At 43.9% G+C, this 13,226-nt stretch overlaps 1 protein-coding gene across 4 annotated transcripts in view; it reads right to left on the reverse strand.

Moving 5' to 3' along the window:
- Positions 1–12,062, reverse strand: part of CDK13 (cyclin dependent kinase 13) — a gene marked incomplete at its 5' end in the record, with an annotated part of 43,242 nt that extends 31,180 nt beyond the window's left edge. For all 4 annotated transcript variants that reach the window (XM_083870591.1, XM_083870593.1, XM_083870592.1 and 1 more), the window contains 2 exons: positions 257–865; positions 10,870–12,062. In XM_083870591.1, coding sequence (XP_083726717.1) covers positions 257–865; positions 10,870–12,062 — 1,802 coding nt within the window. The remainder of the gene's footprint in view (positions 1–256; positions 866–10,869) is intronic.
- Between the last annotated feature and the right edge of the window lie 1,164 nt (positions 12,063–13,226).

The raw sequence follows: 13,226 nt of genomic DNA on the forward strand, positions 1-13,226 counted from the left end.
TTTTGAAAACACTTCCTTAGTAGACTTTTTATAGAAAGATTTTTCTTAGACCAAACTCTTCTTTTTTCAAGAACTAATTAAATTATTTTTAAGATCAAATTCCTCCAGCTCACTAATAATCACCAGTCAAACAGCCGAAGAGCAAGAACTAGCCTGATCTAGTATACAGTTTTGTATTTATTTTCCAAAGGAAATAACAACAACCATTATAAAAAGGAACAAACAATCCCAAAAGCAAATCTCTGTCCCAACTCACCTATCAGTTTCTTTATCTTCAGGCAGTGTGGGAGGCAAAGGCAAGGGTGGCAGTGTGGAGGTCGGTAGTGCAACAATTCGATCCTTCTCCTTGGCTGCTACACTTGGTGTACTCGGTTTGACTTTCTCTTTTATAGGGGCCGGCGGCTGTTTCACAACAGTCAATTTATTCTCTTTCACTGCTGCAGGCTTCTGTTTAGTAACTTTGTCCGCAATTAAGTTATTTTCCACTTTTGTTTCAGGAAGTGAGACCTTTGTTTTTGCCTTGTCGTTTTTCAGATTTACACTGCTGGTAGGAGAAGGTGTATGCTCAGTTTTGATTTTCTTCAGGTCCTTAACATTGTTCACTTGAGGTGTGCTTGCAGCAGTGTCAGTGTTTCCCTTAGTAGGTGTTGAAGTATTGGAAGCTTTTGCAGCACTGGCTTTGGCTGCCTCAGCAGCTCTTGCTTTCTTGTTTTTGTTCAGCTCAGCAGCCAGGCTGCTCTTCAGAGTCAATGTACTCGGAGAAATACTTGAATGACGACTTCTGGATCGAGACAATCTGTGTCTGCTACGAGACCTGGAGTGCCTTGATGAATAAGGACTTCTGCTTCGAGATTTTGCTGATCTCCTGTTTCAAAAAAGTAAAGATTTACCCAGGTAAATTAAGTCTAGCTGCTTTCCCAGCACATCTACCTTTTTGACAAATTGCATTTTTAAAATCAACTCTTATCACCATGTTCATAGAATAAACAGAAGTCTATGAAATAAGAAAGAACATGCATTAAAAAAATAAAAATCTATAGATAAGCAATCAAGATTCTACACCTTTCTGTCAGAAAACATTAAAACCCTTAGGTATAGTTTCTCCTCTCACAAAACTGCAAAATACAATACTTATATAAGGCAAGAAATGTTCTGCTTTCCTCACTATTTAAGAGATATTTTTCTCCTTAAAGAAAATATCAATGTATGCAACTTGTTCAAACACCTTTAGTATATACAGTATTTAAGAAAAATTCAACTGACTAAATAGTCAGAAGTCAACAAAATGAAATTAAAATTACAACAGCACGAGAGAAATCTAAGCAACACTGAAGCATTAATTGTAGGAACTTTTGAATCTTCACTCCCATATCATTAAAATATGTTAACTGACAAAAAAAATTGAATACTAAAAAAAAAAAAAAAAAAAAAAAAAAAGAATGGAATATTGAAGGCTGCAATGTAGTCAACTAAAAGACAGCTTTCCTTTTTTGAAATCTAATTGTACAACTACAAAAAGAACCAAAACAACCTCCCCCCAGAAAAAGCTCAAGTACCAGTATTTGTTACAGCCATTGACAAGCAAACACAACCCACAAATGGGCCTGTGCTGTAGCTGCATCTGAATGCAGACACTAATAGGAACAAGAAAAATATCTAAGCTGTCTACAAAATCATAGCAAGAAAATTGTCTAGAATATGGGGGGGGGGGGAAATCTTAAATTTCTTCTGCAAAACAATACCGTTTCATATGAATGACTTTTCATTCAAAATTTCAAAGGGATATTCTAATCTGCCTAGTACTAGTTTTGAGTCAGTTGTTCATTAAGAAATAAAGGGGAAAAACTGAGCTGAAAGGCATGGAACAAGTAAAGTAACCTAATCCACTGCTACCACACAGTAATGTTATAAAATGAATCAAATTAACTGTTGGGGTTTAAATCCATTTTATCATACCAAGAATAACAAGGATATTTATCAGACTTACAAGTATTTTCTTGATTAAAGTTCGAGCAAATTTATTCTGCTTATCATTTGAAGAGGAGGAAAAAGCATACTCAGGATTAAAAACACCTAGTATTCATCAGCTGAACAAAGAAAAAAGTATCAAGCAATAGCAAAAATAAGACCTCCTGAAGATTCAAGAATTTCAGAGTTCAAAAGATCACACCAGTGTATGGAGGCTGCCAAAGCTAAAGGAAATAAAAAACCCAGACCAAACCAACAACAACAAAAAAAGAGAAACCCCATAAACAAACAAAAAGCATGACAACTACAATCCTTATGATCAAGACTATCCATCTCACACCATATTTAATTTTACTGACAATTAAATCAATTCAGTTTTAATTATCAACACTAGAAATTATATCTCAATGCTTCAACTGAACAAATATTTAATTTAGTACAATAACATTTCTTTTGTGTGCAATACTGACTAATTTCTAAATTTACACTCTCTTCTTTTTATAATGCAAGAACTCTTACCCAATAAAAAGTTACTCAGATCAATCAATAGTGACTGAAAACAATGTATATGCACACTATATGGAACAGCACAAGCTTCAAAATTCTACAGGTAAAATTGATCCAAATGGCTAAAGACTCATGAAAGAAAAAAAAATAAAATCCCAGATGAAGATAACTCTTGGAAACTAGCACAGTTCAATTCTATGCCAGGAAGCAGACTTTATAGGATTTTCTGGCACAGCAGGATAACAAAAGGATAATAATAACAACAATAATCATAATCCTAAAATTTTCTACACTTTAATTTAAAGAAGTCTCACAATTCTCTTCTAACAATTTTTAACCAAAATCTAATGCTTGGTTCACTCAGTAAAGAGATATTAATGTTCATGTCTAATAAACACCAAATAGAATCATAATATTGGGCACAAAAATTCCATTGAAAACACATTTCTCCATTATGAATCCTGTTGCTGAAGTAATTTTTCTCGTTATTTTGAAAACATAAGTACTAAATCCTACACAATATTTTCAGAGGTTTGGCCAAACAGGAGTAAAACTAAAAAGATACAAAGTTCCATTATACTGAGTTAAGACAATGTAGCAGGGAGAATAAGGGAGAAAATCTAGAAAATACACACTTCAAAAGCTAGACCAGAGCTCTCCTCACACTGCTGTCTCATTTTTGGAGAAGAATCACTGAAGATCTCAAACAGAGATGTTACTGCTGCAGATCTGCACCCACCCTGGAATCAGTATAATTACATTTCTCCAGCATCAAGCACAAGCTAATAGTCCCTGTTAGTCCTAAACTGACTTCTATAAATGGTGCATCATTTGCAAGGATGTCACTGACCTGTCATGGAAAAAATTTCCTTGCACATCTTGTTTATGAATCGGCTATTTCAGACTGACTCTCTCTCTCTCCAATTACCTGCAGGACAATCTCCATCCCAAGTACTTCACTGCAACCTGTACTGAATTTAAAACATGCCCTAAAGGTCAATGAGCCCTATTTCTTTTATAAGTATGGTATGTTCATTTTGATTGATACCTAACAAAAAAAGTAATTGCATAGCTAACAAATACAGACAAAATTTCACATGCACTAGAAAAGAGAAGTAGCAGCTAAAACTAACACAGTGAGACACCATGCCTGATTCCAAGACTGGTTCTGTTCCACTTTGGTACAAAATAAAACAGGTTTGTTTCACTCACTGCTAAGGATAAAACAAAAAAACTTGTTCAAATCAGTGACAACTAATCTGATAATCTGATTAGCTACCATAACTCAGTGAAGAAGAGGCAGTTTTGAAAACCTAGAGCAAAAATAACCTAAACTTCTACAGTTCAAAAACAAATAAGAATTGACAGTGGATTGATGTCTGTACTTTACCAATACTAGTCAAGAGAGTTTGGGACATGAACATGAATTTATGCAAGCCCAGCTAAAAAAACACCAAACCCAATCACCGTCTACGGTGGTTTCACTCCACGTGACAACTGCACAACTTTTTCATGTCAGAACTGTATTCATGTGGGGACCACAGATATGCATTTACACCAATAGCTACATTTCAGTCCCAGTACCTAATACAGCCCTTAACATCGGATCAAAATTATAGCAGCCTAGTTATGAAATATGTTGACTGATTATAATCTCTGCACTGGTTTAAATTTTCCAAAAACTTTTCATTATTTATGTCAGAAAAAACTATTCTATTATCTATATGTAGTACCTTTAGCACCCCAAAAACCTTAGCAAGAATCCTTGCTGTACCTGAACCACTGAGCTGGACCCTGGAGAATACAGGAAAAACATTAACATTTTTCAACTATACAGACGAATCCTGAATTTGAAGTAAAAAGCAGATTTGTCAAAAGTACTAGTTATTGAAGTTACAATGATAAAACCTACTGTTTTCATAAGCCTAATAATCTTTTCAAACACTCAACTTGCACTTTCCTTCATCTATGTAGTTCACAAGTCCCAACAGACTAGACAACTCACGTACAAATTTTCACCTATAAAAATGGCACAAACCCAAAAAAATGGACACATTTACACACTTTCCTTTTACCTTACACAGTACTCAGAGTGGAGAAATATTGCCTTATACACAATAAAACCAGCCAGCTCACTCTGTTCAGACCTACCATTTGACATAAAAGATGAAGTCACAGCACAGAAAGGCTCTCACATGACAGGCAGTATCTGCCCTCTAATAGGACACTGACGGCCCTGTCAGACCCTGAAGAAACACCAGGAGAGACATCTGAGGTACACAGTCTAAATCTTCCAGCACTATTAAATGTGTGTGCATGCATATATACACATGTAAAATGCCTTGTCTGACATTTGACACCGACTATTTCAGAGGTAGGCAGCAGCTTGTTTTTAACAGTAAAAAGAAACAAAAGAACAGTGGCTACAACTGCACAGACCTGCACTGCAAAAAGCAAATACGTCGAACAATGCAATTCAAATTTCTCTTCCTAAAGTAAGGAGAGATTGGTAAGTTTACTAAACCTAAAGGCCACGTTTCACTCTCTTAAACAAAAGCACCAGCATGTGCTGCTAACACCCAAGTGGACAGGCTAGTAAGAAGCCTAAGTTACTAAGAAAGTAACTTCCCTTCGATGCTTCTCCCTGTTTGCATCCAGAAGTTCTGCCCCATTTCAGAGAACCTTTGCCACTTAAGCCATTAATAGTCTTCTATCAGCACCTTTAATTCACTTCACACAAGTGCAGATCCCTACAGAGAGGCAACTGCCACACTTCATGACACTTGTAAAATCTCTTCTGCTATATACAGATCAGTGTGGTTTTATATATGGAGGGGATAAAAAAAACCAAAACTGATGTACCTGAAGACCATAAGTATCAATGGTGTAAGTTCTAAGGCTGCTTCATTTCGTCCCTAGAGATGGCAACTAAGAAGCCTGTGAGCACAACTAGACTAGCTGGAAAGGGACATGGAAGAAATTACATTATAGCTATAAAATAAAAGGAAAAAACCAACCAACCAAACAAACAAACAAACAAAAAAAAGAAAACCCGTTAAGGTATTATCTACAAACCACATAGGAGAAGAGGCAAATTTAAAGAAAGTGACGGAAGAAGAAAGCACTAGTAAGGAAGTCACCCTGAAACCAAAACTCCACTTTTCAGACCAAGAAAAATAATGCCCTCAAAGATGAGGGGGAAAAAATATTGGTTTAGGTCTCACAGTTCTTTCTTTTTAATTTTTTGGTTTTGCCTGGTACCAAACATCTCATAAAACAAACAGGTATTCATTGTTTCTCTGCTTCTTACAATGCACTTAGTCATTTTAGAAAAAAGTACTTCAAGGTATCAAAACATTTTGAATTACAGTTTCAAAACTGTTACAACATTTCTTCTTCCTGATAGGCAACATTTTATTGCACTTCACTCACGCTAATAAATCAGCAAACAGTAAATTTACTGATTAATTTAACAAAGAGAAAAGTCTACTGTTACAATGCCACTTACATTCTTGAGCAGGGAATGAAAGAATTCCAAATAGTAGCTTAGAGTGCTATCTTTTACTGTCTTGGTATTTGAAACCAGAGAGGAAAGAAAACTGTTACCTACATCAGATTCTCAGGAATACATTTCATTCAGCTTACACGTTGTTTCTTGTCATGCTATTTTTCTAGTGTTTCTTTTTGTCCCCTTGCAATACCTCCTTAACACCAAAAAAGGAGTTACATTTTATTGACAAATCAGAACGATCATGTGTTATCTTCTCATGTTTCTAAACTTGAAAACCTCTTTTCTTCTTAACTGCCTCAAGAACAAGCTAAATCCATCATGCTGGTGGCCAGCTACAAGTTACCTAAGTACAAACAATTTTATAGCTGAAATACCTAAGGGTCTGTGAGCTGAACAAGGGAACTGATTTTGTCAGTAACTTTTTAACAAGGCAGAACACAAAGGGATTTATGAGAACACGAAGGCAAAACCCAAGAAACTTAACAGCTCAAAGGAGGTTAAAACAACCGCTGTACCCCAGCTCTTTCTTTAACCCACAGGTAATGCTGGACTACTGACTAAGCACTGCCATCCTTCCCTGCACAGCAAGTGTATTTGAAAAGAGACCTAAATTTAATCAACCGGCTTCACTACAGACCTTCCAAATCATTTACAATCCCTCTGTAACATAAACCACCTTGACAAAACACTTTAGCTCATAGTATAGCTTTTCCAGGTTGCTCTAGCAGGCAAACATATAGTACATTTATTTATGCCATTACAGTAATAGTATTCTTCCACTTGACACCTTATTCATTAAATTTATTTATTTTCTCTAGCCCCTAGTTCAAGGCTATATTCTATGGAGCTCTGTAACCAGCCTCCTACTCAGCTGCTTTGTACAGGAAGACAACATAACCTGCCCTCCTGATTCAAACTGTAAATCTTTAAAAGGGTCTCCAATACTCCAATACATACTGGCAAACTGAGCTGCGCTTTTGTTTCTTGAACCTGCTTTAAAACCCTCTATTTTCATATGAGAACTTCGCCTACAAAGAAATCAACAAGCAACAGGTCAAGTCAACTCAAAAATCTGTGTTTCAAGCACATTTGAAGTTAAATTTTTCAAATGAAATTTCCTTTTTCAAATAAGGAAAGAAGCAGCAGCAACAAGGAAAAGGAAAGGCACATGAGCAAAAGGCAAAGGCCAGCAAGGTGCACTGGAAAAATTAGCTACTCGAAACAGTGAAAACCTAGAGTGGTCCATTTTAAAATTCTGCAAATACAGTTTTACTAAACAAAAATTAAATTAAAAAAAATAATAACCTATTTTTACTAATCAAGGAGGGGGGCAGAACTCAAATTCCCTCTTAATCCTTTAAATTCAAAAGCAGTAGCATTACTGGAATTAAAGTTATTTTCATATCAGTGTATGGCACCTCGGCTTCTCCATTTACTAGCTGAATATGTATTTTACTCTTTTCCCTACACTTGTTGTGATTTTGCACATAAATGACCCATATCTTGCAGAGCCTCACTACTACAGACTTAGCTACCAATACAGACCGAGATGACTCTCTAGTACCAAAATGAAATCTGCTACAAGCAACATCTAAGCACACAGTAGTACTATGCTAGTAGTGCTCCACCCACTTACTCTTATCTAAGCACATGGGTAGGTGTATCCAAATTTGGAAAAATATGATTACTCATCTATACTGCTAACTGAATTAAATGTGTGATCACATAACATATGACCTGACTCAAGTTACAAAAAGTAGTTCTCCGGAAACTGGCTTAGCATGAAATTGTAGGAAGCATGAGACTGTGTCTGCTTTTTCTGTCAACCATAGGGTTTGCTTAAGATTTTTTTTTTTAATCCAGTCATTTTACCAGCAGAGAAATAAACACCTCATGCTTTTGGAAGAATATCCATTTTGAAAATATGCATGTGCTACTTTAGAACAGCTAGCTGTGTTACCCTATCCACAAAAAAATAGGGTAATACAAATCCACCAGCAGCAAGTAAAGTTTTGTCCAACAAGTGAATACAGCTCAGTTAATCTAAAACACAGACTTTTCTTGCTATTATAATGGAAAAGGCAGTAAGTCACTCAAAGAGAAATCACTAAATATGGAACACATATCCTGTGTCTTTGCTTTTCCTTGGAACCCAGAGCCAAACATCACCTAAAAACAGCAAAGTCAGTAGTGCAATTCAAACCTCACAGCAACAACACACTGTTGCTGCTCCAAACAAGCAAAGCTGACTTCACTTCTTTCTCTTCAGCTGTTTACTACAAGTCTCTCCCTAAGAAGCTCAGACATCTAGGTTAAAAAAATCACCACTAAGCACACAAGCTTTCCAAGCATGCTAGAACTGCTTCATAATATTTTTCTACATACCCAAATAACTGGGTAATTTACATAACATTAGAGAAGACACATATATGAGACATAAAACAACAAAAGCAAAAAGACTTGCAGGCTGAAATAGTCATATACAAAGTTCTTACTGTCCTAACATCATTAGAGCTGGATACAAGCCCAGAATTAAGCCTTTAAATCATCTAGATGCAGAACACCGGTGCTGTAAGAAGCTGTTGCCTCCGTGAAACAGTAATACTCTATCAAGTCTAAGGCCACTGTATCATTATCAAAGAGGACAGCAAAAATGTTCAGCATTTTGGCTGTAGTACTAAAAAGTCAAGCAAAAAGCGATTATGACATAGTTTTGAATGGTTTAAAAAAAAAGTATAAACCCCTTCCTATTTCCCCACTGTTACTGCAATACACATTACCATCAATAGCTGTATGGAAGGAAAAAATCACTGGCTTTCATTTCTCCACAACAGATAAACATTATCAACAACTGATTTTATCTTCACACTTTAGGTTTCTTTTGTTTTCTATGAAAGTGACATTTTTGCAATGAATGCCCTCTTAGGACCTTTCATTTCTACATATAGAAACCTCTCCTTTTCACTCACCCATTCCAATCTCTCTCCTGTAAATCTGACAGTCTGCATTTATTTGTCTGTAAGCAGCTGAAAACTGAACACAAATTACAATTCAACTGGATGGAGGAAGAAAGGCGGGGAGTCATAAAGCAAACTCCTAGAAACAGATCTGCAGGCACAAGAAAAACTTACTCACGACAGAGTGAATACCAAAATCGAGATTTAAACTCTCATGCTTCAAATCACAGGCCCACTACCAAGAGGAAAAGAACACTCCTACAAAACTCTACTACAGCCCAATTAGTCAGTGCATAAGACAGAACCCTGAACTTAACTGGGCAGTCAATCTGACTATTCCTAAATACTGAGCTATTCCTACTCATATACAAAATTCTGTGCATCATTATTAGCTTTCCTATTCCAGGATAAAGGCAACTACAGAAAATAAACTGATTACTAGGGCATTTAAATCAAACTATGCACATAATATTCCTGCTACACTATTATTCAGATCATTTTGAAAGTGTATCTTAACCACTTGTAACAGATTCTCACAGAAGAACAGCATGATGTTTTCAGATCAATTACAGTGTTTTCTTCTTGAAACACCCTACTGCTTACAAAATTACTCCATGCAACCACACCTTTAGATAATCACTATTCTTATCCCAAGGCACTTTGACTCTATCTCTCTGAACAAAGTAGGACACAGCTTTGTTACTTTGCTCTTTAAACAGCTTTTGACATACACCCAGGACAGCAGACTGTACCAAGAGTCAGTGAAACACGGATCAGCTTTATCCTGTTCCCTGGATACACTACAGGACACCCCAAATGGCGATCAACACAAAGAGCTTACTAAAAATGCCAGAGAACAGTTCTCAGACAACCCACCAGGTAATGCCTTGTAAACAAAATTCTTGTCAGTGGAACCACATATTGATGGATACATTTAAAATTGAAGTCCAAACATGAATTTAAGTAGGTCTACAAACGAGGAGGCGATACTAAGATTCCAATATAGGTATTAAAAATCTTTAGTTACAAACACATACCAAGCAAGTACTTTTAAATTTCCAATGTATTTTTCGGCACGTTAAAATATTCTGAAGAGCTTCAATTCCACACCTGCATCTGATTAGAAAGATAAAGCCCACGCTTCCTCTCCACATAAAATTCAAGAACTCAAGCAATGCTGACCTTTACACTCTGAGCTCCCATTAACACTGAAGAAAAATTATTTGCAAGCCTACAGTAATTATATACACGTGCATCACCTTGCCAGGAAAAGAGCTTATGTTTTTCATGGGTTATGTAAAGTACTAGACAATTTATCAAAACACAACACTGACTCAATTTTCTAGCAAGACAGAAAGTCCAAGTACTTCTATAGACCTCTAAAAAGAACAAGAAAACCCTTTAAACACAAACTGCCTGTCAGCTGGCTTTCTCTTTAGATTAGCAGAAATTAAACCAAACACAGATATATTCTATATGCATCCTATTTTACCCAGAAACAGGATACATAAAATGTACCACAGAACGTCTGTACTTTGTAAACAAAGATTTAAAAATCAAAGTCGGTCATTCAGAAAACCTGTCCTGCAAGGAGCATCTTCCTCCAGTCACTCTCACCTGAAAATGTTGTCCTTGAACATTTAAAAGCCTTTTTCTAGCCAGGTGGTCTCCCACAGAGAGAAACTGGCCGCAGAAGTGCTATAGGCACCCGCGTCTCCTTTTCTCCCCCAGAGACAGGACAGGAAGATCTCTCTGCTTGTTCCTCTCCCCTGCCCCTCACCCCAGCTTTCTGGCAGCAAAACGGCAAGAGGGAGGATTGCTCTGGATGCAAACCTCCCCGGCCTGCATTCCTGTCCCAGTCACTGCTCCCCTCCTCCACACCCCGCTCCCCCTCCATCCCGCCGTGGCCCCCGGGCCAGGACTCACCGAATAACGGGGCTGTAGGGGCTCCGCGACCGGCGCCAGCTGCTGTAGGGGCTGGGCGACACGTCCCCGCCGCGCTCGTAGGAGCTGTGCCGGCTGTAGCTGGGGGATCGGCGCCGGCTGTAGGGGCTGAGCGGCGAGCGGGCGCCCACGGGGCTGAGCGACTTGCGGCCGCGCTGGCTCTGCGAGGAGCGGTGCAGAGGAGGGCTGTCATCCCGGCCGGGGCTGGGCGACGAGCGCTGCCGCCGGTACGCCTTGGGCTCGGGCTTGTCGTCCCGGTAAGCCTTCGGAGGGTCCTTGTACGCCGACGGCGGCTCTTTAGCCGTTTTAGTCCGGCTCCGGTGCGATTTGCTCTCCCGGTCTTTCCTGCCGCTGCTGGGCGAGGCGAGGGAGCCCTTCCTGCGGCCGTCGCTGCCCCCGCCGCTGCTGCTGCCGCTCTTGAGTCCCTCCCGGTCTTGGCTCCCGGTGTGATTGTGGCGGCTGCGGGATTTGGAGGACGAGGAGGGCTCGGACGCCCCGCGAGTCGGCGCCGCCGCCCCCTCCTGCTGCGCCTTTTCCTCTCCCCGCCGGCGATGCTCCCGGTGCCGCTCCTTGGAGCGCCCGCTGCTGCCGCGGTGGTCCCGGCGGGAGCGCCCGCTCCGCTCGGCCTCGCCCCGCTGCCGCTGGGTCCCCCCGCCCGAGGAGGAGCCCGGGCTGCCCCCGCCGCTGCCCCCGCCGGCCGCGCCGCTGCCCAGCAGTCCCTCGGACTGGGAGCTCACGTCGTCGTATTCCTCCACCAGAGTGCTCAGCCCGCCGCTACCGCGCCGCTTCTCCGCCTCCTGGGTGCCCCCGCCGCCGCCGCCGCGGCCCCGCCGCCGCTTGTGCCGGGAGCCCGAGCGCCGCTTGCCCCGCGGCCGCTTCCGCTCCCCGCCGTCCCCGCAGCAGGAGGAGGCGCCGGTGGCCGCCAGGAAGAGCAGGGACTGCGGCGGCAGCGGCGGCTGCAGCAGCGGGGGCTGCAGGAGCGGCGGCTGCAGCAGCGGGAACAGCAGCGGGTGCGGGGCCGGCGGCGGCGGCTGCGGCTGGGCCGCGAAGCGCTTCCGTCTCCGGTGGTGCAGCCGCTTCTTGTCGGCCGCCGCCTCCACCGCCGCGCTGCCGCCGCTGGCCCAGCCCCGGCTGCCCCCGCTGCCGCCGGCCGCCGCGTCCGAGGTGCTCGGCATCGAGCCCGCTCACGGCCGAGGGCGCGGCCCAGGGAACCCGCCGCCGCCGCGCTCAGGGCGCCATGGGGACCCGGCGGCGCCGCGCACTCGCCCCGGGACGGGACGGACACCCGCGGGCCGCGCAGGGGCCTCGCTCGCTCCCGCACCGCCCGCCTCACATGGGGCCGCGCCGATACATACGGGGCCGGGCCGGGGCCGGCAGCGTCCCGCAGGCCGGCGCGGCCTCTCCGGCAACACGGAAGTAAAGTCTCTCCCGGCGGCGGCGGCTCCTCCTCACCGCATTCCGGGCCGCGGGCGCCGCCGCGCAGGGACACGGACACCGGGAGAGGAGAGGGCCTCCTCCGCCTCTTCCCTCGGCTGCTCCCGGCAGGGCGGCCGGGTCAGGCCAGGCCGGGCCGCCTCCGGGCCGGGTATGCGGGGCCCCGCGCGGCTCCGATCGCGGCTCTCCCGCCCGGCGGGGGCCGCACGTGTCGGGCCCTCCCTCCCGCGCCGCCGGTGTCCGGGAGCGCTCCCGCGGCCTCGGCCCCGCGCGGGTGACACACGCACCGGGGGACACGGACACGGCCCGGCTGCGCGCGGCGCATGCGCCGAGCCGGAGGCGGGCGGGGGAGGGGAAACGCGCCCCGCCAATCGCGCGCGGCGCCGCCGCCTTCGCCCGCATGCCCGAGAGCCGCCCTGCTCTCGCGAGACCTCGCCCAGCCCTCGCCCCACTTCCCGGCGCCTCTCGCGGTAAGCGCTCCTCTCGCGGTAACTGCGCCGCGGGCCCCGCGGGCGGCGGGAGGGGGCGGATCCCGTGCGGGGATCGGGGATGGCGCTCGGCGGGGACCGGGACCGGGAGCGAGACGGGACCTGGAGGGGCCTGGCCCGCCGGGAACCCTCCTTGTCTCTCTCCCGGCGCTGTCTGGAGGCAACGGGCACAAACTGATGCACAGGAAGTTCCGCCTGAACACGAGGAAGGAGTCTCCTCCTGTGTGGGTGCCTGATCTCCAGAATGGGTTGCCCAGAGGGGGCGGTGGAGCGGGGGCGTCCCTCACTGGAAGTGCTCCAGAACTGTCCGGGCGCAATCCTGTGTGGTGTGCTCTGGGATGCCCCGCTGAGCAGGGCGGTCGGAGCGGAGGACAGGACAGCCCGTGGTCCCTGCCCGCCTCCCCCGTTCTGTCCGCT

The sequence above is a fragment of the Zosterops lateralis genome (genome assembly GCF_965231275.1).
Source record: "Zosterops lateralis genome assembly, chromosome: 1".
In the NCBI taxonomy this organism is placed as follows: Eukaryota; Metazoa; Chordata; class Aves; order Passeriformes; family Zosteropidae; genus Zosterops; species Zosterops lateralis.